A 27,687-nucleotide genomic window follows, 5' to 3' on the forward strand; every position below is an offset into this window, starting at 1 on the left:
TTTCTATTGCTGCAGGATTATTTTCCTGCTGTAGCAAACTGGCTCAAATTAAGATCCTACATCTTGTATCAGCCATATGCACCTCAAATCTGACCTACCAAAAGAAATGGAGTTCAATCAAAGCCAAAGTGGGGTCAGACAATGTCATTGGTGCTCCAAGGCTGTTCTATTCAGTCAGATTCCCTCAATACTGCTCACTGACAGTAATGAACCCATGCGGACTCAAACCTGTCATTTAAAATGGCCGCTGCCATAAGGAAGAAGAAGATTAAACATAGAAACAGTTAAAACACTGAATTCACTAAACACATGCATGGTCAGTATCAACCACACTCAAACCCCAACATGGAGGAAACGTAATAAGTGCTTGACCTTCATGTGTTCACGCTTCTTTCTCTTCAATCATCAGGAGCCATCTTTTGGCATTGAAATGCACGTTCCTCTCTCAGAACAAATACAGACAAACTCAACAAAAACAACAACGTTTGATCCCCAAGATAAAACTAACAACATAAACGTTATGATACGGTTAATAAGGGCTACATTTATCATGTGTGTGTGTGTGTGTGTGTGTGTGTGTGTGTGTGTGTGTGTGTGTGTATCTGACTGACCATACATATAGCCCATCAACAACAACGACACTACCCCCCTCCCCCCTCCACCAGCACCACTCTCTCACCAGGAGAGGTGGATTCTGAGATGGCTAACAGACTCAGTTGTGTTTCTTCACTGAACCGTCCGTCGTTGTGCTGTGGGGGTTGTCTGGCGGGCTGAAGTCAGGGCAGAACCCATTGGTCTGGGGCTTGGTGTTGGGCGTGATGTTGGACTGGTGAGGGCAGCCATTCAGGCCTGTATTGTCTGTGGACAGGTAGTCCTCACTGAAGTTTGGTTGCTGCTCTGCAAAGCTCCTGAACTTGTCTGTTACAACCACAGGAGGGTGCCAGACACAACGGTAAGGTTATTCCAAGCAAGTTAAATGCAGTGACACGCCATTAAAAAAAACAAGGAAACAAGTACATATTTACAAAGATAGGCACACTCCTAATATTTACAAATGAAATAAAAAAATAACTAGAGATTACAGAAACAACGTAACTTTGACATATTCTTTGTTGCGTTCCAAAATCATCCCACACGAATACTCCAAGAGCAGCTAAACTGAAGGGGGCAGTACAAGCTAAGACATGTTGTTTCTTACCGAAGGTCAGTTTCCCTGTGTCCTCTGTGTCAATAGCAGTGAAGAGACGTGAGACGTTAAGGTCAGCTACTCCTAGCGCTGTCTTTAGGATGCAGGCCAACTCAGCCTCTGTGATCGCACCGTCCTCCTCCGCCTCAAACATCTGGGATATATGCAAATAATAACCAACACACATTAGATGACACGATGACCCTGACCCCTTCATATCTCACTCACACCCGTTGAGCCAGCTGGCGCTCAGACCATATTTTCATAACTACACACACTCTACAACTCACACCATAGGTCATTAGGACGTCTTCTCAAATGGAGAACATCAGAAATATCAGTGGTTGTAAGCCCTCTAAAAGCCCCCTGACAGAGCATGAAACCAGAGCTGGAGCAGAACATACCTTGAAGGCCAGTTTCATGGTCTCCATAGTTTTAGCAGGTCTGCATACAACAGATAAGGCGATGACATATTCTCTGATGTCTATCATGTTGTCTTCCTGCTGGAGAAGAAGAGAGAAAAACAGAGTGAGAGTGGAAATGCACTGGTTAGAAATAATCTAGCAAAGCACATATCTAAATGTAATAACTCATATCTAAATCTGTATTTCAATTTTAAAATACACAATATAGGGGTAACATATTTTTCTGTTTTCTGAGTTTTTGGAAGTTGACCTACATGTAACGTAGGCCTTCAAAGCTCCTAATGGGATGATGATATATTCAGTGTGTTTCCTTACCTCGTTGAAGAGAGAGAAGAGGTCTCTGAGCATGTCTGACACAGGGACATCTAGGTAATGGGCAAAGTCTTCCAGACGCAGCTTCTCTCCCTCCATCTTCCTGGCTCTGTTCCCAAACTCCTGAAGTCCCTTCTCCACGTTCTGGGGCTTCAACCTGACCAGGTAAAATCAACTCATTAATACAGAGTCCCTACATTCTGGGGCTTCAACCTGACCAGGTAACATCAACACATTAATACAGAGTCTCTACATTCTGGTGTTCAACCTGACCAGGTAACATCAACACATTAATACAGAGTCTCTACATTCTGGGGCTTCAACCTGACCAGGTAACATCAACACATTAATACAGAGTCCCTACATTCTGGGGCTTCAACCTGACCAGGTAACATCAACACATGAATACAGAGTCTCTACATTCTGGGGTTCAACCTGACCAGTTAACATCAACACATGAATACAGAGTCCCTACATTCTGGGGTTCAACCTGACCAGGTAACATCAACACATTATTACAGAGTCTCTACATTCTGGGGTTCAACCTGACCAGGTAACATCAACACATTAATACAGAGTCTCTACATTTTGGGGTTCAACCTGACCAGGTAACATCAACACAATAATACAGAGTCTCTACATTCTGGGGTTCAACGTGACCAGGTAACATCAACACATTAATACAGAGTCTCTACATTCTGGGGTTCAACCTGACCAGGTAACATCAACACATTAATACAGAGTCTCTACATTTTGGGGTTCAACCTGACCAGGTAACATCAACACATGAATACAGAGTCTCTACATTCTGGGGTTCAACCTGACCAGTTAACATCAACACATGAATACAGAGTCCCTACATTCTGGGGTTCAACCTGACCAGGTAACATCAACACATTATTACAGAGTCTCTACATTCTGGGGTTCAACCTGACCAGGTAACATCAACACATTAATACAGAGTCTCTACATTTTGGGGTTCAACCTGACCAGGTAACATCAACACAATAATACAGAGTCTCTACATTCTGGGGTTCAACGTGACCAGGTAACATCAACACATTAATACAGAGTCTCTACATTCTGGGGTTCAACCTGACCAGGTAACATCAACACATTAATACAGAGTCTCTACATTTTGGGGTTCAACCTGACCAGGTAACATCAACACAATAATACAGAGTCTCTACATTCTGGGGTTCAACGTGACCAGGTAACATCAACACATTAATACAGAGTCTCTACATTCTGGGGTTCAACCTGACCAGGTAACATCAACACAATAATACAGAGTCTCTACATTCTGGGGTTCAACCTGACCAGGTAACATCAACACATTAATACAGAGCCTCTACATTCTGGGGCTTCAACCTGACCAGGTAACAACACATTAATACAGAGTCTCTACATTCTGGGGCTTCAACCTGACCAGGTAACATCAACACATTAATACAGAGCCTCTACATTCTGGGGTTCAACCTGACCAGGTAACATCAACACATTAATACAGAGCCTGCTGCACAGTTAAGACAAACACATTCATGCAAAACCAGCTTCAACCGGCTTCAACCTGCGCAATTACCATAAACACAATAACTCTAAGACTGCATATTCACACCGTCATGTAAGCACAAAATCAGCTGCAACACGACACACTAACACAAGACAAAAACACACAAATATACACAGTTCAAATAGACACACACACACAACCTGCACATTGACACCAACGCTTTTTACACATCCTAGGATGAATATGTTGTGTTTTAATATAGGCCCATCACTATGACATTGAGATAGGGTCAGTAGGATTTCTTATCCAAAGTAATGTAGTAACCTGTTTTTTACCAGACTCCTTACTTAGCCAGATAGCTAGTCATCTGAACTCATTACAAAGCTCACGGCCCTGGGTCTGAACTCCTCTCTATGCTATTGGGTCCTGGACTTCCTGACAGGCTGCCCCCAGGTGGTGAAGGTAGGCAACATTACCTCCTCGACACTGATTCTCAACACGGGGGCCCCCACAAGGGTGTGTCCTCAGTCCCCTCCTGTATTCTCTGTATACCCACGACTGCGTGGCCTCACACAGTTCCAACTCCATCATCAAGTTCGCTGATGACACGACAGTAGTAGGCCTGATTACCAACAACAACGAGACGGACTACAGAGAGGAGGTAGGCACTCTGAAGGCGTGGTGCCAGGTAAACAACCTCTCCCCTCAACGTTAGCAAAACAAAAGAGCTGATTGTGGACTTCAGGAGGAACCAGGCTGGAAACACGCCCCCATCTTCATCAATGGGGCCGCCGTGGAAATGGTCAATAACTTCAAATTCCTCTGCGTACACATCTCAGAGAAGCTGAAATGGTGTAACCACACGGACACCGTAGTGAAGAAGGCACGACGGCAACTCTTCAACCTCAGTATGCTGAAGAAATTCGGCCTGTCCCCGAGGGCGCTCACAGTGTTCTACAGGAGCACCATCAAGAGAATACTGTCAGGCTGCATCACAGCCTGGTGCGGCAACTCCACTGCTGCGGACCGCAAGGCTCTTCAGAGGGCGATACATGCAGACGAACGCACCATTGGGTGCACACTGCTTGCCCTACAGGACACCTACAACACCAGGTGTCACAGGAAGGCCAAGAAGATCATCAGGGACCCCAGCTATGCCCTGTTCTCCCCTTTTGATTCACTCAGACGCGAGCAGTACAGGAGCATCATGGCAAAAACTGTCAGACTGGCCAATAGTTTCTACCCCCAGACCATCAGGCAGCTGAATAGCCACCACTAGTCAGCTACGTCCTTCCCCCTCCTACCCCCCCTATGGTCCTCCAACCCACCCTCAACAGTCTTTACTCTGCCTCCACCCCAATGGACATGTATTTATTGATCACTGCTACAGTTATGATGTATATAGCGCTGTTTCTGTTGTTGTTTTATTACCATTTTCATTATTTTATTTCACTCAGTCCTGCAAGTTGGAGCTCCAAGCCTAAGATTTTCACTGTACCCTGCAATCACACCTGGCACCCTGTACTGTACATGTGACTATTAAACACTCTGAATCTGAACTCACCAACTCTGGTCTAAACTAGTTCCCCAGCATATTCACTTCATGCATTGACATGAACTGACTGAATTGAAGCCCGATTTGAAGCTTGAATTAAAGCCTGAATTGAAGCATGAATTGACCACAACTCACCCCAGTCTCCGGACCAGCTTGGCGAACTCCAGCAGGCAGGTGTCAACAGGGAGTCTGAGTTGACCCTCAGCCATGGCCAGCTGACAGTCTTCAAAGGAGTAGTCAGTGACGGGGATGTCCAGGGCCCTGGAGAGGAAGGATAGAGTATTAAACAGAGTGTTAACTAGAATACAGTATGATATACAGTCCTCAAATGAGTAGTCCAGTGTTTCCAGAACCAGTCCTCAGCTGTTTCAGATATTTGATCTATTCCAACACTTGCACACCTGATTAAACTAGTCAAATAATCAGCAAGTCCTTGATTTGTTGAATCGGGGGCTTAGTGTTTGAATATATCAAATATGTGGAATAGCTGAGGGTCACAAGGACCGGTTCCGGGAAACACTGGAGTAGTCTGTGTTGAGGCCATCTAGAGACCTGAGGAACAGTAGACAGACTAGAGCACGAAGAGAGAGTTAACCAGTAGTCTGTTATGGGGCCATCTAGAGCCCTGAGGAACAGGAGACAGTTAGACTAGAGCATGAGGAGAGAGTTAACCAGTAGTCTGTGATGGGGCCATCTAGAGCCCTGAGGAACAGTAGACAAACTAGAGCATGAAGAGAGAGTTAACCAGAAGTCTGTGATGGGGCCATCTAGAGCCCTGAGGAACAGTAGACAAACTAGAGCATGAAGAGAGAGTTAACCAGAAGTCTGTGATGGGGCCATCTAGAGCCCTGAGGAACAGTAGACAGACTAGAGCATGAAGAGAGAGTTAACCAGTAGTCTGTGATGGGGCCATCTAGAGCCCTGAGGAACAGTACACAGACTAGAGCATGAGGAGAGAGTTAACCAGTAGTCTGTGATGGGGCCATCTAGAGACCTGAGGAACAGTAGACAGACTAGAGCATGAAGAGAGAGTTAACCAGTAGTCTGTGATGGGGCCATCTAGAGCCCTGAGGAACAGTAGACAGACTAGAGCATGAGGAGAGAGTTAACCAGTAGTCTGTGATGGGGCCATCTAGAGCCCTGAGGAACAGTAGACAGTTAGACTAGAGCATGAGGAGAGTAAACTAGGAGATAATATAACTTACTGTACACACACACACATTTATTGTGTACCCACACACTTAAATAATGTACACCCATGCACGCAAATACTGTACACTCATATACACACTTCAGTACACCCGTTTACTAATGCAAAGAATACTGTACGTACAAGTACACGCCCATACAATGTGAACCAACAAACCATATCAGAAGCTGTTGAACTTAAATATACACCACCCACACACATTAGACTAAAATACTTGAGTGTCCTCCTGTCTCTAGGCTTGTGTTTCTAAGCATGGCAGCCTCAGCCTGAGGTATCTTGCAGGCCCTGTGAAGGCCCATGGGAGGCCATGCTACACTGAGTGTGTCTGTGTGTCTCAGGACTCACTTGGCCATCAGGCGCCTGACGTTGTGAGCAAACAGAGCAGGGTTGTTCTTCTCCTCTTCTGATGGAGTGTAGACGGGAAGGAACTGAGGTGAGAAGAACAGACAGAAAGAAACGAGGGATGTCACTCTTCTAGACATACTGTAATTACAGTCTATTGGTACAGCCAAGTGAAGCCTGGCTGTCAGAAGAAGAACAGGTGTTCTGCTGTGAGCCTGAAGTATTTTCAGAAAGGTAAAATTTTCCCACTGGTTGGCCTGGGCTGAGGTCCTCTAACTGGGCTAAGAGCAAGGGACAGAGCAGTGTAACTAGGGCAAGGGACAGAGCAGTGGAACTAGGGCAAGGGACAGAGCAGTGTAACTAGGGCAAGGGACAGAGCAGTGGAACTAGGGCAAGGGACAGAGCAGTGGAACTAGGGCAAGGGACAGAGCAGTGGAACTAGGGCAAGGGACAGACCAGTGGAACTAGGGCAAGGGACAGACCAGTGGAACTAGGGCAAGGGACAGAGCAGTGGAACTAGGGCAAGGGACAGAGCAGTGGAACTAGGGCAAGGGACAGACCAGTGGAACTAGGAGCAAGGGACAGAGCAGTGGAACTAGGGCAAGGGACAGAGCAGTGGAACTAGGAGCAAGGGACAGAGCAGTGGAACTAGGGCAAGGGACAGAGCAGTGGAACTAGGAGCAAGGGACAATAAATAGGTACCACAAATAATATCCTGATATTATCACTTACAATTTAGGAATTGGAGCTTTTGTGTGTGACACTGTAGAAGTAAAGTACTACACTATATATACACATCAGTATGTGGACACCCCTTCAAATTAGTGGATTCTGCTATTTCAGCCACACCTGTTGCTGACAGGTGTATAAAACCGAGCACACAGCCATGCAATCTCCATAGACAAACATTGGCAGTAGAATGGCCTTACTGAAGAGCTCAGTGACTTTCAACATGGCACCGTCATAGAATGCCACCTTTCCAACAAGTCAGTTCGTCAAATTTCTGTCCTGCTAGAGTTTCCCCGGTCAATTATAAGTGCTGTTACTGTGAAGTGGAAATGTTTAGGAGCAACAACGACTCAGCCGCGAAGTGGTAGGCCACACAAGCTCACTGAATGGGAAACGAGTGCTGAAATCGTCTGTCCTCGGTTGCAACACTCACTACTGAGTTCCAAATTGCCTCTGGAAGAAACGTCAGCGCAAGAACTGTTCGTCGGGAGCTTTATGAAATGGGTTTCCATGGCCGAGCAGCCGCTCACAAGCCTAAGATCTCCATGTGCAATGCCAAGCGTCTGATGGAGTGGTGTAAAGCTCGCCGCCATTGGACTCTGGAGCAGTGGAAACGGGTTCTCTGGAGTGATGAATCACGCTTCACCATCTGGCAGTCCGACGGATTAATCTGGGTTTGGCGGATGCCAGGAGAACGCTACGTGCCCCATGCACAAAGCGAGGTCCATACAGAAATGGTTTGTCAAGATCGGTGTAGAAGAACTTGACTGGCCAGCACAAAGCCCTGACCTTAACCCCATCGAACACCTTTGGGATGAATTGGAAAGCCGACTGCGAGCCAGGCCTAATCGCCCAACATCAGTGCCCAACCTCACTAATGCTCTTGTGGCTGAATGGAAGCAAGTCCCCGCAGTAATGTTCCAACATCTAGTGGAAAGCCTTCCCAGAAGAGTGGAAGCTGTTAAAGCAGCAAAGGGGGGACCAACTCTCTGTTGGACACAGATACACTACATTATCAAAAGTATGTGGACACCTGCTCGAACATCTCATTCTAAAATCATGGGCATTAATTGATGACCTAAGCTACCCAAAGAGCTACAAACTGTAGCGCTGGTACATAGTACAGTACAAACTGCAGCGCTGGTACATAGTACAGTACAAACTGTAGCGCTGGTACATAGTACAGTACAAACTGTAGCGCTGGTACATAGTACAGTACAAACTGCAGCGCTGGTACATAGTACAGTACAAACTGTAGCGCTGGTACATAGTACAGTACAAACTGTAGTGCTGGTACATAGTACAGTACAAACTGCAGCGCTGGTACATAGTACAGTACAAACTGTAGTGCTGGTACATAGTACAGTACCTACTGCAGCGCTGGTACATAGTACAGTACAAACTGTAGTGCTGGTACATAGTACAGTACAAACTGCAGCGCTGGTACATAGTACAGTACAAACTGTAGTGCTGGTACATAGTACAGTGCAAACTGTAGTGCTGGTACATAGTACAGTACAAACTGCAGTGCTGGTACATAGTACAGTGCAAACTGTAGCGCTGGTACATAGTACAGTACAAACTGTAGTGCTGGTACACAGTACAGTACAAACTGTAGTGCTGGTACATAGTACAGTACAAACTGTAGTGCTGGTACATAGTACAGTACAAACCGCTAAAAATTAATGTATAAAATAAGTCAACTACTGTAGTATCTTTGAAGGAGTTCTTTATAAAGGTCATCACCTGTTCCGAAATGGACCTGGGGCTTTCCCACCCGGACCCGAGTTGCATAAATGTATTTATAAAATATAGAGACCCGTTCTGAACGGACCCGAGGACAACTAGACCTGTTCCTTATAGACCTGGTCGGATCCAGACCCGGTCCGGTACGAGTGGGGGAAGCAGCAGAAAAGCCATTTAAGCTACTTTATTAACCGGAGCTGATAAAGCACGAGAGGCAGAGGTGTGGCTCTCGCAGGCGGGGGAGGGGCCGTACTATGAGCGAGTGACACGGGGAGGAGGGAGGGAGAGACAGACAGCAACCAACCAAGTCGACTTGCTCTATAGTAGACTAATAGCTTCCATAGCTAGGTTATTTATCATCAAATATGATTACGTAGTACCTGTCTTAACTGCATCAAACCAGGAGACGCTAGTTAAGCTAGCTAACGTTAGCTAGCTAGGCTAATTGAGGCCGCAGTGCGCTTTCTCATTCTACAGTTACACATAACAACAACTCCATTCAGAATATTAAGTAGCAGCCTGCCTGTTGGCTCTTGGTCGTTGTAGCCTATCCTTCTCCTTTAACTTTTAATTCTGTCATTTTAATTCCATCTTCCATTGATTAGATATCTCCTAACTTTTGATAAAATGTCTCTCTCTCTCTATTGCAGCAGTCACGTTTGAATCAGTCAGTTAAAATTACACATACCCGAGACCCATGACAATCATATCAGATCTGACCCAGACCTGTGACATTATTTAGAATTCTGGATCCGGACACGCTCGGGTCCCGGATCGGGTACAGGTGGATCCATGAAGACCTGTGGTTCTTTAATCTCTCTGTCCACTAACATTTGATCAAAACAATATTCCTGATACGTGGTAGAAGCATGCAACATGCCAGCATCATCTGAGTGGTCTGCACTCACCTCAATTATGAACTCATTGTGCAGCTGGCACAGTGTGAGCCACAGGATCTTAAACCTACAACAAAAACAATGACATTGTCACATTCAGACATTGGGTTATAGTGTGCACATTGATATCATCAAGTCATAGCAAATGCCAAAACAGTTAGATCACACAGAAAAGTGTACAATTAATAAAAAGGGTACATTTCCTGAAGAAAATGTGTGTGCTTGCTTCAACCGTCTGAAAGTATGTTATATGGCAGTGGACAGAGAAGTGATAGAATAATTCTACCACCCAGAATAATAAAGTCACACAGGATGAAGTGGTGAAGGTTCTGAAGCAGTTTTCTGGAAGAGAATAATAAACAGCTCTGTTCACTGTTTCCAGTTCTGGGCTGTTTGTGACCTTCTGCTAACAGCACAGACAGTATTGTCTGTACTGTAGTGGTAGACTGACTGGGTACACAGCCAAAACAAAATCAATACCATGATGTTTTAGGAAGCAGAACAAAACACATCCCAATTCAGCCTGTGGCTTTATCCAGATAAGCAAATGTCCCTAATAACAAGGACAGCTTTCTCTCAGTCACAGTTTCCTGTATTTTGGTCATCAGTGTTCTGAGAAAACTGGACCATCCAGATTATAGACCAGGACTAATATCCTCTCAGTCCAGTACAGTAGAGGTATGACAACTGGACCAGGACTAATATCCTCTCAGTCCAGTACAGTAGAGGTATGACAACTGGACCAGGACTAATATCCTCTCAGTCCAGTACAGTAGAGGTATGACAACTGGACCAGGACTAATATGCTCTCGGTCCAGTACAGTAGAGGTATGAAAACTGGACCATCCAGATTATAGAGTAGGATTAATATCCTCTTGGTCCAGTGCAGTAGAGAGACACCATTACGCCTGGCAACGGCCTGTATTTCAGGGATCAGTCATTAGTAGAATAATAAGTGGACTCACGCTCCAGGCCCCTGCCACGTCCAGGTGATGGTGTCCTGGCATGGGAGAGGAGAGACAAATAACTTACTAAGATACAACATTTGATATTTTGTTCAACATTTATTCATCCAGGTAAGAAATGTAAAAACACAAGGTCACAACAACAACAACAGCAGCCTAGATGTCTTTGTTAAATTAGTTATCAGGTATAGAGTAGTTAGTGGTTTAATTAGTTATCAGGTACATATTAGTTAGTGGTTTAATTAGTTATCAGGTATAGAGTAGTTAGTGGTTTAATTAGTTATCAGGTATAGAGTAGTTAGTGGTTTAATTAGTTATCAGGTATAGAGTAGTTAGTGGTTTAATTAGTTATCAGGTACAGAGTAGTTAGTGGTTTAATTAGTTATCAGGTACAGAGTAGTTAGTGGTTAAATTAGTTATCAGGTATAGAGTAGTTAGTGGTTTAATTGGTTGCCAGGTAGTTAGTGGTCACAGGGGTATAGGAGAGACTGACTGCCTGCTGTGTGGGCGGACCTGTGCAACCACCAATAGCTCTTATCCTACTGCTATGACAGGGCTGCTATGACAGGGCTGCTATGACAGGGGATGCTATGACAGGGGATGCTATGACAGGGGATGCTATGACAGGGGATGTTGACATTAACTACAGGTTAGTTACATGATCATGGAATCACCATGCAGCATAAACCTATCAAAAAACACCTTGCATTATCACAAAACAAACAAAAGTGGAAGTGTAAATTGAAAGGGAAATGTGAACTTCAGATAGAAAACAGGCATCACCGATGGAGGCCTCCATGTGTCCAGATACCGTTCAGCCAAGCTGTTTACAGACAGAGCCCTAGCTCCAACACTAACACGACCAGACCTCAGTGAAGGGCACATCAAGTCAACCCCAGGAGGTTTTCCAGGAAGTCCCCATGAAACCCTGCTATAGGTGGGGTTAATATCACACAGCTTAGACAGACCATACACAAACCACAGAACGACTAAATCAGTTCTCTGTCCTCACAGTTATATCTGTAACAGAGATAGATTCAGAATGACAGGGCTGATGCTCTTCTCAGCAGGGAGGGTGTTTACCAACCAGCCTGGCTGCTGTGTTGTGCTGCTGCTGTGTGCTATTGTGTTGCTAGGTGTTATTGTGTTACTAGATGTTGTATTGTGTTACTGGGTGTTATTGTGTTGCTAGATGTTGTATTGTGTTGCTACATAATGTATTGTGTTGCTAGATAATGTATTGTGTTGCTAGGTGTTGTATTGTGTTGCTAGGTGTTGTATTGTGTTGCTAGGTTAATTGTGTTGCTTGATGTTGTGTTGTGTTGCTAGATTTGTATTGTGTTGCTAGTTGTTGTATTGTGTTGCTAGGTGTTGTATTGTGTTGCTAGGTGTTCTACTGTTTGCCTAGGTGTTGTATTGTGTTGCTAGATGTTGTATTGTGTTGCTTGTTTTTTTGTGTAGCTAGATGTTGTCTTGTGTTGCTAGATAATGTATTGTATTGCTAGGTGTTGTATTGTATTGCTATGTGTTATATTGTGTTGCTAGGTGTTGTATTGTGTTGCTAGGTGTTGTATTGTGTTGCTAGGTTAATTGTGTTGCTTGATGTTGTGTTGTGTTGCTAGATGTTGTATTGTGTTGCTATGTGTTTTATTGTGTTGCTAAATGTTGTATTGTGTTGCTAGGTGTTGTATTGTGTTGCTAGATATTGTATTGTGTTGCTACAGTGCCATGCAAATGTATTCATCCCCCTTGGCGTTTTTCCTATTTTGTTGCATTACAACCTGTAATTTACATGGATTTTTATTTGGATTTCATGTAATGGACATACAAAAAATAGTCCAAATTGGTGAAGTGAAATTAAAAAAATTACTTGTTTCAAAAAATTATTAAAAAATAAATAACAGAAAAGTGGCGCGTGCATATGAATTCACCTCCTTTGCTATGAAGCCCCTAAATAAGATCTGGTGCAACCAATTACCTTCAGAAGTCACATAATTAGTTAAATAAAGTCCACCTGTGTGCAATCTAAGTGTCACATGATCTCAGTATATACAGTATACACCTGTTCTGAAAGGCCCCAGAGTCTGCAACACCACTAAGCAAGGGGCACCACCAAGCAAGCGGCACCATGAAGACCAAGGAGCTCTCCAAACAGGTCAGGGATAAAGTTGTGGAGAAGTACAGATAAGGGTTGGGTTATAAAAAAATATCAGGCAAGGAGGGCATTCATCAGAGAGGCAACAAAGAGACCAAAGATAACCCTGAAGGAGCTGCAAAGCTCCACAGCGGAGATTGGAGTATCTGTCCATAGGACCACTTTAAGCCTTACACTCCACAGAGCTGGGCTTTATGGACGAGTGGCCAGAAAAAGCCATTGAAGGAATGATGGATGGCGCTAAATACAGGGAAATTCTTTAGGGAAACCTGTTTCAGTCTTCCAGAGATTTGAGACTGGGACGGAGGTTCACCTTCCAGGAGGACAATGACCCTAAGCATACTGCTAAAGCAAAACTTGAGTGGTTTAAGGGGAAACATTTAAATGTCTTGGAATGACCTAGTCAAAGCCCAGATCTCAATCCAATTGAGAATCTGTGGTATGACTTAAAGATTGCTGTAAACCAGCGGAACCCATCCAACTTGAAGGAGCTGGAGCAGTTTTGCCTCGAAGAATGAGCAAACATCCCAGTGGCTAGATGTGCCAAGCTTACAGAGACATACCCCAAGAGACTTGCAGCTGTAATTGCTGCAAAAGGTGGCTCTACAAAGTATTGACTTTGAGGGGGTGAATAGTTATGCAAGCTCAAGTTTTCTGTTTTTTTGTCTTATTTCTTGTTTGTTTCACAATAAGAAATATTTTGCATCTTCAAAGTGGTAGGCATGTTGTGTAAATCAAATGATACAAACCCCCAAAATATCCATTTTAATTCCAGGTTGTAAGGCAACAAAATAGGAAAAATGCCAAGGGGGCTGAATACTTTTGCAAGCCACTGTAGGTGTTGTATTGTGTTGCTAGGTGTTGTATTCTGTTCCTAGGTGTTGTATTGTGTTGCTAGGTGTTGTATTGTGTTGCTAGGTATTGTATTGAGTTGCTAGGTGTTGTATTGTGTTGCTAGGTGTTCTATTGTTTGCCTAGGTGTTCTATTGTGTTGCTTGGTGTTTTTGTGTAGCTAGATCTTGTCTTGTGTTGCTAGATAATGTATTGTATTGCTAGGTGCTGTATTGTGTTGCTAGGTGTTGTATTGTGTTGCAAGGTGTTGTATTGTGTTGCTAGGTGTTGTATTGTGTTGCTAGGTGTTGTATTGTGTTGCTAGGTGTTGTATTGTGTTGCTAGATAATGTATTGTATTGCTAGGTGCTGTATTGTGTTGCTAGGTGTTGTATTGTGTTGCTTGGTGTTTTTGTGTAGCTAGATGTTGTATTGTGTTGCTAGATTATTTGCTTTGTTGTGTTGTGTTTGGTTTCTTACCATTTTATTGGGGTATTTTATCACCACAGGCTGAACTGGCACCGCTGGAATAAACGCTCCTGTGTGTGACAAGACAAAACCAACACCATTACACATACTGGAGTACAGTCCACTAAACTAAGAAACTAGAATATTCTAGACCACATACAAATAAGGTATTGGAGAGCATTGGCCCACGGTGACACTAGCTAACCCAGATGTAAAATGTATGCATGCATGACTGGAAGTCGCTTTGGATAAAAGCGTCCGCTAAATGGCATTTATCATCATTATTTAGATATTAATGGACATTACATTTGTTTGTTTTTTAGTCATTTAGCAGACGCTCTTATCCAGAGCGACTTAGAGTTAGTGAGTGCATACATTTTTCATACTGGCCCCCCGTGGGAAACGAACCCACAACACTTGCGTTGCAATCGCCATGCTCTACCAACTGAGCTACAGGAGGGTCATGAAGCTCCCTTTCATCTGTTTTGTCCAATCATAAGCATGCAGTCCTTTGCAGAATATGTCATGTAATCCTCTCATTGGCAGAATTAACATCTATCAGTTAGGCGGTCTGATTGAGTTGATCTGCCCGGCTCTCCCACACAGCTCCCGGGAGGTCACTTCAGACACTCGTCAATCTTTTGAACTGATGCGCAGCCAGGACACTTTAATTGTAACTGACCTAAACTAGAAACAATGTTGACTCTGTCTTATTTTCATGTAGGCTATTGTTGCTTTGATCACATCAGAAGCTTTATTTTCCCATGTGCTCTGTTATTCATGTGTTGAGGGTGCAGTTTTATTATTTCTTTCTTTTTCTCAATATATTAATTATATTTGCTGAATATTAGGAATACAGTAATAATTCTGGCATTGTTGGAAAGCTCAGTGTCTCCCCTTTTGAAGGGAATCACTGTTATTTACCCCCATCCTAAAGTTATGATTGAGAGAAAAGAGCTGTATGCCTAAATTGTTTAACCTGTAGCCATGGCTTTGTAGCCTATATGGTAAATCACGGCTGGCATTGGTTACAGTTTGCTACAATTGCAATATGCCATCTATATGAGGGGATGATGGAAGTTAAAAAAGTAAATATTAATTATTTAACGCGAAAAAATGACTGACTAAAACCACACAAAAATGGTCCAAAGTTTTAGATACAGGGCAGTATGTGGACTAGGAGATACAACATGGGTTCTGATCCAACATGTATAGCCTAGTGGTACCAGAGTCAACATGGGTTCTGATCCAACATTTATAGCCTAGTGGTACCAGAGTCAACATGGCTTCTGATCCAACATGTATAGCCTAGTGGTACCAGAGTCAACATGGCTTCTGATCCAACATGTATAGCCTAGTGGTACCAGAGTCAACATGGGTTCTGATCCAACATGTATAGCCTAGTGGTACCAGAGTCAACATGGGTTCTGATCCAACATGTATAGCCTAGTGGTACCAGAGTCAACATGGCTTCTGATACAACATGTATAGCCTAGTGGTACCAGAGTCAACATGGGTTTTGATCCAACATGTATAGCCTAGTGGTACCAGAGTCAACATGGCTTCTGATCCAACATGTATAGCCTAGTGGTACCAGAGTCAACATGGGTTCTGATCCAACATGTATAGCCTAGTGGTACCAGAGTCATCATGGGTTCTGATCCAACATGTACAGCCTAGTGGTACCAGAGTCAACATGGGTTCTGATCCAACATGTATAGCCTAGTGGTACCAGAGTAAACATGGCTTCTGGTCCAACATGTAAAGCCTAGTGGTACCAGATTCAACATTGGTTCTGATCCAACATGTATAGCCTAGTGGAACCAGAGTCAACATGGGTTCTGATCCAACATGTATAGCCTAGTGGAACCAGAGTCAACATGGGTTCTGATCCAACATGTATAGCCTAGTGGTACCAGTCAACATGGGTTCTGATCCAACATGTATAGCCTAGTGGTACCAGAGTCAACATGGGTTCTGATCCAACATGTACAGTGAGGGGAAAAAAGTATTTGATCCCCTGCTGATTTTGTACGTTTGCCCACTGACAAAGAAATTATCAGTCTATAATTTTAATGGTAGGTTTATTTGAACAGTGAGAGACAGAATAACAACAACAAAATCCAGAAAAACGCATGTCAAAAATGTTATAAATTGATTTGCATTTTAATGAGGGAAATAAGTATTTGACCCCTCTGCAAAATATGACTTAGTACTTGGTGGCAAAACCCTTGTTGGCAATCACAGAGGTCAGATGTTTCTTGTAGTTGGCCACCAGGTTTGCACACATCTCAGGAGGGATTTTGTTCCACTCCTCTTTGCAGATCTTCTCCAAGTCATTAAGGTTTCGAGGCTGACGTTTGGCAACTCGAACCTTCAGCTCCCTCCACAGATTTTCTATGGGATTAAGGTCTGGAGACTGGCTAGGCCACTCCAGGACCATAATGTGCTTCTTCTTGAGCCACTCCTTTGTTGCCTTGGCCGTGTGTTTTGGGTCATTGTCATGCTGGAATACCCATCCACGACCCATTTTCAATGCCCTGGCTGAGGGAAGGAGGTTCTCACCCAAGATTTGACGGTACATGGCCCTGTCCATCGTCCCTTTGATGAGGTGAAGTTGTCCTGTCCCCTTAGCAGAAAAACACCCCCAAAGCATAATGTTTCCACCCCCATGTTTTTTATTTATTTTTATTTCACCTTTATTTAACCAGGTAAACCAGTTGAGAACAAGTTCTCATTTACAACTGCGACCTGGCCAAGATAAAGCAAAGCAGTGCGATAAAAACAACACAGAGTTACATATGGGGTAAAACAAAACAAAGTCAAAAATACAACAGAAATACATATATATACAGTGTGTGCAAATGTAGCAAGTTATGGAGGTAAGGCAATAAATAGGCTATAGTGCAAAATAATTACAATTAGTATTAACACTGGAATGATAGATGTGCAAGAGATGATGTGCAAATAGAGATACTGGGGTACAAATGAGCAAAATAAATAACAATATAGGGATGAGGTAGTTGGGCGGGCTAATTTCAGATGGGCTGTGTACAGGTGCAGTGATCGGTAAGGTGCTCTGACAACTGATGCTTAAAGTTAGTGAGGGGAGATAAGTGTCTCCAGCTTCAGAGATTTTTGCAATTTGTTCCAGTCATTGGCAGCAGAGAACTGGAAGGAATTGCGGCCAAAGGAGGTGTTGGCTTTGGGGATGACCAGTGAGATATACCTGCTGGAGCGCAGACTACGGGTGGGTGTTGCTATGGTGACCAATGAGCTAAGATAAGGCGGGGATTTGCCTAGCAGTGATTTATAGATGGCCTGGAGCCAGTGGGTTTGGCGACGAATATGTAGTGAGGACCAGCCAACAAGAGCGTACAGGTCACAGTGGTGGCTATTATATGGGGCTTTGGAGACAAAACGGATGGCACTGTGATAGACTACATCCAATTTGCTGAGTAGAGTGTTGGAGGCTATTTTGTAAATGACATCGTCGAAGTCAAGGATCGGTAGGATAGTCAGTTTTACGAGGGCATGTTTGGCAGCATGAGTGAAGGAGGCTTTGTTGCGAAATAGGAAACCGATTCTAGATTTAACTTTGGATTGGAGATTCTTAATGTGAGTCTGGAAGGAGAGTTTACAGTCTAACCAGACACCTAGATATTTGTAGTTGTCCACATACTCTAGGTCAGACCCGTCGAGAGTAGTGATTCTAGTCGGGTGGGCGGGTGCAAGCAGCGTTCGGTTGAAGAGCATGCATTTAGTTTTACTAGTGTTTAAGAGCAGTTGGAGGCTACTGAAGGAGTGTTGTATGGCATTGAAGCTTGTTTGGAGGTTTGTTAACACAGTGTCCAATGAAGGGCCAGATGTATACAAAATGGTGTCGTCTGCGTAGAGGTGGATCTGAGAGTCACCAGCAGCAAGAGCGACGTCATTGATATACACAGAGAAAAGAGTCGGCCCAAGAATTGAACCCTGTGGCACCCCCCATAGAGACTGCCATAGGTCCAGACAACAGGCCCTCCGATTTGACACATTGAACTCTATCTGAGAAGTAGTTGGTGAACCAGGCGAGGCAGTCATTTGAGAAACCAAGGCTATTTAGTCTGCCAATAAGAATGCGGTGGTTGACAGAGTCGAAAGCCTTGGCCAGGTCAATGAAAACGGCTGCACAGTACTGTCTATTATCGATCGCGGTTATAATATCGTTTAGGACCTTGAGCGTGGCTGAAGTGCACCCATGACCAGCTCGGAAACCGGATTGCATAGCGGAGAAGGTACGGTGGGATTCGAAATGGTCGGGTGATCTGTTTGTTGACTTGGCTTTCAAAAACTTTTGAAAGGCAGGGCAGGATGGATATGGGTCTGTAACAGTTTGGATCTAGAGTGTCACCCCCTTTGAAGAGGGGGATGACCGCGGCAGCTTTCCAATCTCTGGGGATCTCAGACGTTACGAAAGAGAGGTTGAACAGGCTAGTAATAGGGGTTGCGACAATTTCGGCGGCTAGTTTTAGAAACGAAAGGGTCCAGATTGTCTAGCCCAGATGATTTGTAGGGGTCCAGATTTTGCAGCTCTTTCAGAACATCAGCTGTCTGGATTTGTGTGAAGGAGAAGCGGGGGGGCATGGGCAAGTTGCAGCGGAGGGTGCAGAGCTGGTGGCCAGGGTAGTGGTAGCCAGGTGGAAAGCATGGCCAGCCGTAGCAAAATGCTTGTTGAAATTCTCGATTATTGTAGATTTATCGGTGGTGATAGTGTTTCCTAGCCTCAGTGCAGTGGGCAGCTGGGAGGAAGTGCTCTTATTTTCCATGGACTTTACAGTGTCCCAAAACTTTTTGGAGTTAGTGCTACAGGATGCAAATTTCTGTTTGAAAAAGTTAGCCTTTGCTTTCCTAACTGCTTGTGTATATTGGTTCCTAACTTCCCTGAAAAGTTGCATATCGCGGGGGCTATTTGATGCTAATGCAGTACGCCACAGGATGTTTTTGTGCTGGTCAAGGGCAGTCAAGTCTGAGGAGAACCAGGGGCTATATCTGTTCTTAGTTCTGTATTTTTGAATGGGGCATGTTTATTTAAGATTGAGAGGAAATTACTTTTAAAGAACAACCAGGCATCCTCTACTGACGGAATGAGATCTATATCCATCCAGGATACCTGGGCCAGGTCAATTAGGAAGGCCTGCTCGCTGAAGTGTTTTTGGGAGCGTTTGACAGTGATGAGGGGTGGTCGTTTGACCGCGGACCCGTTACGGACGCAGGCAATAAGGCAGTGATCGCTGAGATCCTGGTTGAAGACAGCGGAGGTGTATTTAGAGGGTAAGTTAGTCAGGATGATATCTATGAGGGTACCCATGTTTACGGATTTAGGGTTGTACCTGGTAGGTTCGTTGATAATTTGTGTGAGATTGAGGGCATCTAGTTTAGATTGTAGGATGGCCGGGGTGTTAAGCATATCCCAATTTAGGTCACCAAGCAGTACGAACTCTGAGGATAGATGGGGGGCAATCAATTCACATATGGTGTCCAGGGCACAGCTTTGACGGTGGGGATGGTGTTCTTGGGGTCATAGGCAGCATTCCTCCTCCTCCAAACACGGCAAATTGAGTTGATGCCAGAGAGCTTGATTTTAGTCTCATCTGACCACAACACTTTCACCCAGTTCTCCTCTGAATCATTCAGATGTTCATTGGCAAACTTCAGACAGTCCTGTATATGTGCTTTCTTGAGCAGGGGGACCTTGCGGGCGCTGCAGGATTTCAGTCCTTCACGGCGTAGTGTGTTACCAATTGTTTTCTTGGTGACTATGGTCCCAGCTGCCTTGAGATCATTGACAAGATCCTCCCGTGTAGTTCTGGGCTGATTCCTCACCGTTCTCATGATCATTGCAACTCCACGAGGTGAGATCTTGCATGGAGCCCCAGGCCTAGGGAGATTGATAGGTATTTTGTGTTTCTTCCATTTGCGAATAATCACACCAACTGTTGTCACCTTCTCACCAAGCTGCTTGGCGATGGTCTTGTAGCCCATTCCAGCCTTGTGTAGGTCTACAATCTTGTCCCTGACATCCTTGGAGAGCTCTTTGGTCTTGGCCATGGTGGAGAGTTTGGAATCTGATTGATTGATTGCTTCTGTGGACAGGTGTCTTTTATACAGGTAACAAGCTGAGATTAGGATCACTCCCTTTAAGAGTGTGCTCCTAATCTCAGCTCGTTACCTGTATAAAAGACACCTGGGAGCCAGAAATCTTTCTGATTGAGAGGGGGTCAAATACTTATTTCCCTCATTAAAATGCAAATCAATTTATAACATTTTTGACATGCGTTTTTCTGGATTTTGTTGTTGTTATTCTGTCTCTCACTGTTCAAATAAACCTACCATTAAAATTATAGACTGATCATGTCTTTGTCAGTGGGCAAACGTACAAAATCAGCAGGGGATCAAATACTTTATTCCCTCACTGTATAGCCTAGTGGAACCAGAGTCAACATGGGTTCTGATCCAACATGTATAGCCTAGTGGTACCAGTCAACATGGGTTCTGATTCAACATGTATAGCCTAGTGGAACCAGAGTCAACATGGGTTCTGATCCAACATGTATAGCCTAGTGGTACCAGTCAACATGGGTTCTGATCCGGGCCCTTCTGTCTCTCAAACTCTCCTACCTTTGCTGTCTGTCTTCACTGTCCTATCTCAATAACATACCTGGTTTGTATGTGATAAGACAGGACCTGTTGGTGCACGTCCCCTCTGGGAAAATCATTATCTGGAGAGAGGAGAGCATTTGTAACATTATTAGACACGATGACATGGTAATGTACTAATCTAATTGGGTACATACTGAACATTGTTAGGTGGCTGTTCTCCAAATCTAGTTTGTTTGCTGAACGGCAGATCATGGTTCTTTGTTTGCTCCTAACCTCCTGCAAAATGTATGATCATATTAGAGACACATATTTCCCTCAGATTACAGAGATCCACAAAGAATTCGAAAACAAACCCAATTTTGATAAACTCCCTTATCTACTGGGTGAAAAACCACAGTGTGCCATCACAGCAGCAAGATTTGTGACCTGTTGCCACATGAAAAGGGCAACCAGTGAAGAACAAACACCATTGTAAATACAACCCATATTTATGTTTATTTATTTTACCATTTGTACTTTAACTATTTGCACATCATTATAACACTGTATATATACATAATATGACATTTGAAATGTATTTTTCTTTTGGAACTTCTGAGTGTAATGTTTACTGTTAATATTTATTGTTAATTTCACTTTTGTTTACTATCTACTTCACTTGCTTTGGCAATGTTAACATACGTTTCCCATGCCAATAAAGCCCTTAAATTGAAATTGAAATTGAAAGAGAGAGAGAGAGAAAGAGAGATCGAGAGAGAGAGAGAAAGAGAGAAAGAGAGAGAATGAGAGAGAGAATGAGAGAGAGAGAGAGATCGAGATAGAGAGAGAATGAGAGAGACAGAGAGAGAATGAGAGATCGAGAGAGAGAGAGAGATCGAGAGAGAGAGAGAATGAGAGAGAATGAGAGAGACAGAGAGAATGAGAGATCGAGAGAGAGCGATCAAGAGAGATCGATCGAGAAAGAGAAAGAGAGAGAGAGAGAAAGAGAAAGAGAAAGAGAGAGAGAATGAGAGATCGAGAGAGATCAAGAGAGAGAGCGATCAAGAGAGAGAGATCGATCAAGAGAGATCGAAAGAGAGAGATATACAGATAGAGAGAAATACAGAGAGACAGAGCTGGAGAAAGCGAAAGAGAGATATTAAACTGTACCTGAGGCCATTCTCCTCCAGAGTGGGCTCTGCGTTTGATCTCTTCAACAGTCTTCTTACGGGAGTCCTGGTCTGACCTCGAGACAAACACTGGTCTGATGTACTTGATCAGAGCTGGAGGACAGGAGTCACACAACAGTCAGAAACATACTACTGTTGGGGCACTCCCCACAAGGTATATTAGCCAGGGTACCAGCATTCCACTCCTTGCCACTTCTTGTCATGCGAAACGTGACAAGGATTTGGAATGATAGAACAAACAGATCTAGGACCTGGTTAAAGGTATATGCTTAGCTAACATTTTCTACATATATACCTAATAGGCCTACTTGTGAAGATCTGTTAGGTTTACAGGCAGCAGTTATCTACTATTAGGGTCAGTGTTTTACCACCCCTGTCTAGTTCCCTTCATTTACAGAACTGTAACTGTTACTGTTCTGACTCTAACAACACTTCCTGAGTGAAAGTCACATAAAGGTCACTACAGGGTTCAATACAGGGTTCACTCTTAAAGAACACTTCTAGTCATGGTTTTCACTTTCACTTTCCACTGCCTTGACACAGGTCTCAATGTTCTCTATATCAGAGACTACTACGGTACTATAGACCTGGACCCTGTAGTGTTCAGCCTGTCTCTGGTAGCTGGGTCAGTACTACTGTACTATAGACCTGGACCCTGTAGTGTTCAGCCTGTCTCTGGTAGCTGGGTCAGTACTACTGTACTATAGACCTGGCCCCTGTAGTGTTCAGCCTGTCTCTGGTAGCTGGGTCAGTACTACTGTACTATAGACCTGGACCCTGTAGTGTTCAGCCTGTCTCTATTAGCTGGGATAGTACTACTATACTATAGACCTGGACCCTGTAGTGTTCAGCCTGTCTCTATTAGCTGGGATAGTACTACTATACTATAGACCTGGACCCTGTAGTGTTCAGCCTGTCTCTGGTAGCTGGGTCAGTACTACTGTACTATAGACCTGGACCCTGTAGTGTTCAGCCTGTCTCTGGTAGCTGGGTCAGTACTACTGTACTATAGACCTGGACCCTGTAGTGTTCAGCCTGTCTCTGGTAGCTGGGTCAGTACTACTGTACTATAGACCTGGACCCTGTAGTGTTCAGCCTGTCTCTGGTAGCTGGGTCAGTACTACTGTACTATAGACCTGGACCCTGTAGTGTTCAGCCTGTCTCTGGTAGCTGGGATAGTACTACTGTACTATAGACCTGGACCCTGTAGTGTTCAGCCTGTCTCTATTAGCTGGGTTAGTACTACTATACTATAGACCTGGACCCTGTAGTGTTCAGCCTGTCTCTGGTAGCTGGGTCAGTACTACTGTACTATAGACCTGGCCCCTGTAGTGTTCAGCCTGTCTCTGGTAGCTGGGTTAGTACTACTGTACTATAGACCTGGACCCTGTAGTGTTCAGCCTGTCTCTGGTAGCTGGGTCAGTACTACTGTACTATAGACCTGGACCCTGTAGTGTTCAGCCTGTCTCTGGTAGCTGGGTCAGTACTACTGTACTATAGACCTGGACCCTGTAGTGTTCAGCCTGTCTCTGGTAGCTGGGTTAGTATAGGGCTGGGGTATAAGGCTAGGGCTGGGACTGCGACTGGGGTAAAGGCAGGGTATAGGGCTGGGGTATCTATAGGACTGAGGCTGAGGCCTGGGGTAAAGGCAGGGTATAGGGCTGGGGTATCTATAGGACAGGCTGAGGGATGGGGTAAAGGCTGGATATAGGGTTGGGGCATCTATAGGACTGAGGCTGAGGGATGGGGTAAAGGCTGGATATAGGGTTGGGGCGTCTATAGGACTGAGGCTGAGGGCTGGGGTAAAGGCTGAGTATAGGCTGACATGGGGCTGGGATATCTAACCTATAGGGTGACGTGGGCTGGGATATCTAACCTATAGAGCGGAATAGGGCTAGGGCTTGAGTATAAGGCCAGGGGCTGAGGAATCTTGGGCTCCCGAGTGGCGCAGCGGTCTAAGGCACTGCATCTCAGTGCTTGAGGCGTCACTACAGACCCCCTGGTTCGATTCCAGGCTGTATCACAACCGGCCGTGATTGAGAGTCCCATAGGGTGGCGCACAATTGGCCCCGCGTTGTCCGGGTTTGGCCGGTGTAGGCCGTCATTGTTAAATAAAGGTTAAAATAAAAAATATATGTTATAGGTCTGAGGCTGAGGGCTGGGGCTGGGTAGCTGGTGTGATAAAGTGATTATGGTCATCGTGGTGATGTGATGTATGAGTGCTGATGTTATCCATCAATGTCTCCTCAATTATTCCTCTGTTTGTCTGTGCTATGCTGGGAGTCCCAGACAGCTAGCCTAGCTACTGCTACACTACACAGTACAGCTAGCCTAGCTACTGCTACCCTACACAGTACAGCTAGCCTAGCTACTGCTACCCTACACAGTACAGCTAGCCTAGCTACTGCTACCCTACACAGTACAGCTAGCCTAGCTACTGCTACCCTACACAGTACAGCTAGCCTAGCTACTTCTACCCTACACAGTACAGCTAGCCTAGCTACTGCTACACTACACAATACAGCTAGCCTAGCTACTGCTACACTACACAATACAGCTAGCCTAGCTACTGCTACCCTACACAGTACAGCTAGCCTAGCTACTGCTACCCTACACACTACAGCTAGCCTAGCTACTGCTACCCTACACACTACAGCTAGCCTAGCTACTGCTATCCTACACAGTACAGCTAGCCTAGCTACCCTACACCGCACAGCTGGGAGTCCAGGAGAGCTATTCTAGCTAGCCTAAACTGCACAGCACAGTTATTCCTCTGTTTATCAGTGCTGGGAGCTAGCCTAGCCACTACACATCACAGCCATTAGTCCCAGGGAGCTAGGCTAGCCATTACACATCACAGCCATTAGTCCCAGGGAGCTAGCCTAGCCACTACACATCACATCCATTAGTCCAGGGAGCTAGGCTAGACACTACACAGCACAGCCATTAGTCCCAGGGAGCTAGCGTAGCCACTACACATCACAGCCATTAGTCCCAGGGAGCTAGCGTAGCCACTACACATCACAGCCATTAGTCCCAGGGAGCTAGCCTATCCCACTACACATCACAGCCATTAGTCCCAGGGAGCTAGCCTAGTCACTACACATCACAGCCATTAGTCCCAGGGAGCTAGCCTAGCCACTACACATCACATCCATTAGTCCAGGGAGCTAGCCTAGCCACTACACATCACAGCCATTAGTCCCAGGGAGCTAGCCTAGCCACTACACATCACAGCCATTAGTCCCAGGGAGCTAGCCTAGTCACTACACATCACAGCCATTAGTCCAGGGAGCTAGCCTAGCCACTACACATCACAGCCATTAGTCCCAGGGAGCTAGGCTAGAACTACACAGCACAGCCAACATGATTATATTACAGACTAGGCCTGCTGCTGCTGCTGAACACAATTGATGTACAAATACAATCCCTCAGCTATGCCTGGTTACCCTAAGAAGATGTTAAGGAGGTTATTAGATCCCGGCTTGACACTCGGCCAACAACACTGCAGTAAAAGGTTTCCCTCATAGGGCTCTATGGATATTAGCAAATGTATAACACAGTTATAATTCTACTTAACTATAATAAAGCGTTAGTAAATTCCCAATTCTCTTCTGTGTGAGCAAAGATCACAGGTTAGAGGAATTAAATGCTCACTTGTCTATAGTACAGGCCTAGTAGCACAAGGTAACATTGACTTAAGATAAGCTTTATATGGGCTACTACAGAACTGGCAGTCATCCAACTCTCTTACTCCAGCTCTCCATCTCTAGCTCCCTCTCTCTAGTTCTCTAGCACTCTCTCTCCAGCTGTTTCTCTAGCACTCTCTCTCCAGCTGTTTCTCTAGCACTCTCTCTCCAGCGGTTTCTCTAGCGCTCTCTCTCCAGCGGTTTCTCTAGCGCTCTCTCTCCAGCGGTTTCTCTAGCACTCTCTCTCCAGCGGTTTCTCTAGCACTCTCTCTCCAGCTGTTTCTCTAGCACTCTCTCTCCAGCTGTTTCTCTAGCACCCTCTCTCCAGCTGTTTCTCTAGCACTCTCTCTCCAGCTGTTTCTCTAGCACTCTCTCTCCAGCTGTTTCTCTAGCACTCTCTCTCCAGCTGTTTCTCTAGCACTCTCTCTCCAGCTGTTTCTCTAGCACTCTCTCTCCAGCGGTTTCTCTAGCACTCTCTCTCCAGCTGTTTCTCTAGCACTCTCTCTCCAGCGGTTTCTCTAGCACTCTCTCTCCAGCTGTTTCTCTAGCACTCTCTCTCCAGCTGTTTCTCTAGCACTCTCTCTCCAGCTGTTTCTCTAGCACTCTCTCTCCAGCTGTTTCTCTAGCACTCTCTCTCCAGCGGTTTCTCTAGCACTCTCTCTCCAGCTGTTTCTCTAGCACTCTCTCTCCAGCTGTTTCTCTAGCACTCTCTCTCCAGCTGTTTCTCTAGCACTCTCTCTCCAGCTGTTTCTCTAGCACTCTCTCTCCAGCGGTTTCTCTAGCACTCTCTCTCCAGCTGTTTCTCTAGCACTCTCTCTCCAGCGGTTTCTCTAGCGCTCTCTCTCGCTCTCTCAGATACACTGTGTCAGACTGGGCAGCAGTGTTGAGAGATATCACACAAGTGCAGAGGGGTTTGGGTTTCACATTTACATTACATTTTAGTCATTTAGCAGACGCTCTTATCCAGAGCCACTTACAGTTAGTGAGTGCATACATTTTTTCATACTGGCCCCCCGTGGGAATCGAACCCACAACCCTGGCGTTGCAAGCGCCATGCTCTACCAACTGAGCTACAGGGTTGCGACAGATTTAATTGGGGTTGTGCAAGAAAGAGAGAGAAAGAAAGAGAGAGAGTGAGATCGAGGAAAAGAGACAGTCAGACAGAAAGAGAGTAAATTTTTGTGTAATGTTTACTGTTAATTTCTGATAGTTTATTTTACTTTTGTTTATTATCTATTTCACTAGCTTTGGCAATGTAAACTTGTTTCCCATGCCAATAAAGCCATTTGAATGAAATTGAATGAAAACAGACAGAGCAAGAGAGAGAGACAGGGACACAGACAGAGATAACAAGAGAGAGACAGAGAAATAGACAGTGAGACAGAGGGACATAGAGAATGCTACTCACTGCCCCAGACAGGGATGTCCTTGCTCTCTGCCTTCATGACGATGGAGGCCATGGACATGGTGACGGGGATAGCGTCGAAGTAGGAGGAGTGGGGTCCCAGGGTTAGGATAGGAGCCTCCGCCGGTAGCGCCTGGCGCCCCTTCACCGTCATCCAATGGAAACCTCCTGCAAACCACATGACCCGCATGATGGTCCTCAGAGCAATGTCCACAAACCTGGAGGGAGACATTTGTTACATTTAGTTATTTAGAGGGTAGACAGAACAACACAATACTGTTTATTTAGAGGATAGACAGAACCACACAATGTTGTTTATTTAGAGGATAGAACCACACAATGTTGTTTATTTAGAGGACAGACAGAACCAAACAATGTTGTTTATTTAGAGGATAGACAGAACCAAACAATGTTGTTCATTTAGAGGACAGACAGTACAATGTGCAGGAG

At 44.8% G+C, this 27,687-nt stretch overlaps 1 protein-coding gene across 1 annotated transcript; it reads right to left on the reverse strand.

Annotated features, from left to right (window-relative positions):
- LOC121559426 (lysophosphatidylcholine acyltransferase 1) lies at positions 1-27,687 on the reverse strand. Its single transcript, XM_041872650.1, has 12 exons — positions 27,241-27,687; positions 22,124-22,236; positions 21,033-21,093; positions 14,345-14,403; positions 10,880-10,914; positions 9,927-9,981; positions 6,547-6,629; positions 5,127-5,252; positions 1,927-2,080; positions 1,591-1,689; positions 1,199-1,340; positions 1-918 (listed from the first exon to the last, which is right to left on the reverse strand). The coding sequence occupies exons 1-12, from the start codon at positions 27,467-27,469 to the stop codon at positions 713-715; spliced, it is 1,362 nt and encodes a 453-aa protein (XP_041728584.1). The 5' UTR covers positions 27,470-27,687; the 3' UTR covers positions 1-712.

Source organism: Coregonus clupeaformis, unplaced genomic scaffold (genome assembly GCF_020615455.1).
Source record: "Coregonus clupeaformis isolate EN_2021a unplaced genomic scaffold, ASM2061545v1 scaf0436, whole genome shotgun sequence".
In the NCBI taxonomy this organism is placed as follows: Eukaryota; Metazoa; Chordata; class Actinopteri; order Salmoniformes; family Salmonidae; genus Coregonus; species Coregonus clupeaformis.

Excerpts from the sequence above, each read along its gene's own strand:
- LOC121559426 (XM_041872650.1), bottom strand. The coding sequence starts at position 27,469 with ATGTCTCCCTCCAGGTTTGTGGACATTGCTCTGAGGACCATCATGCGG. Across the intron at positions 2,081-5,126 it reads AAGCTGGTCCGGAGACTGGG|GTTGAAGCCCCAGAACGTGG; the intron begins GTGAGTTGTGGT and ends TTACCTGGTCAG. Across the intron at positions 1,690-1,926 it reads TCTTCTCTCTCTTCAACGAG|CAGGAAGACAACATGATAGA; the intron begins GTAAGGAAACAC and ends CTTCTTCTCCAG.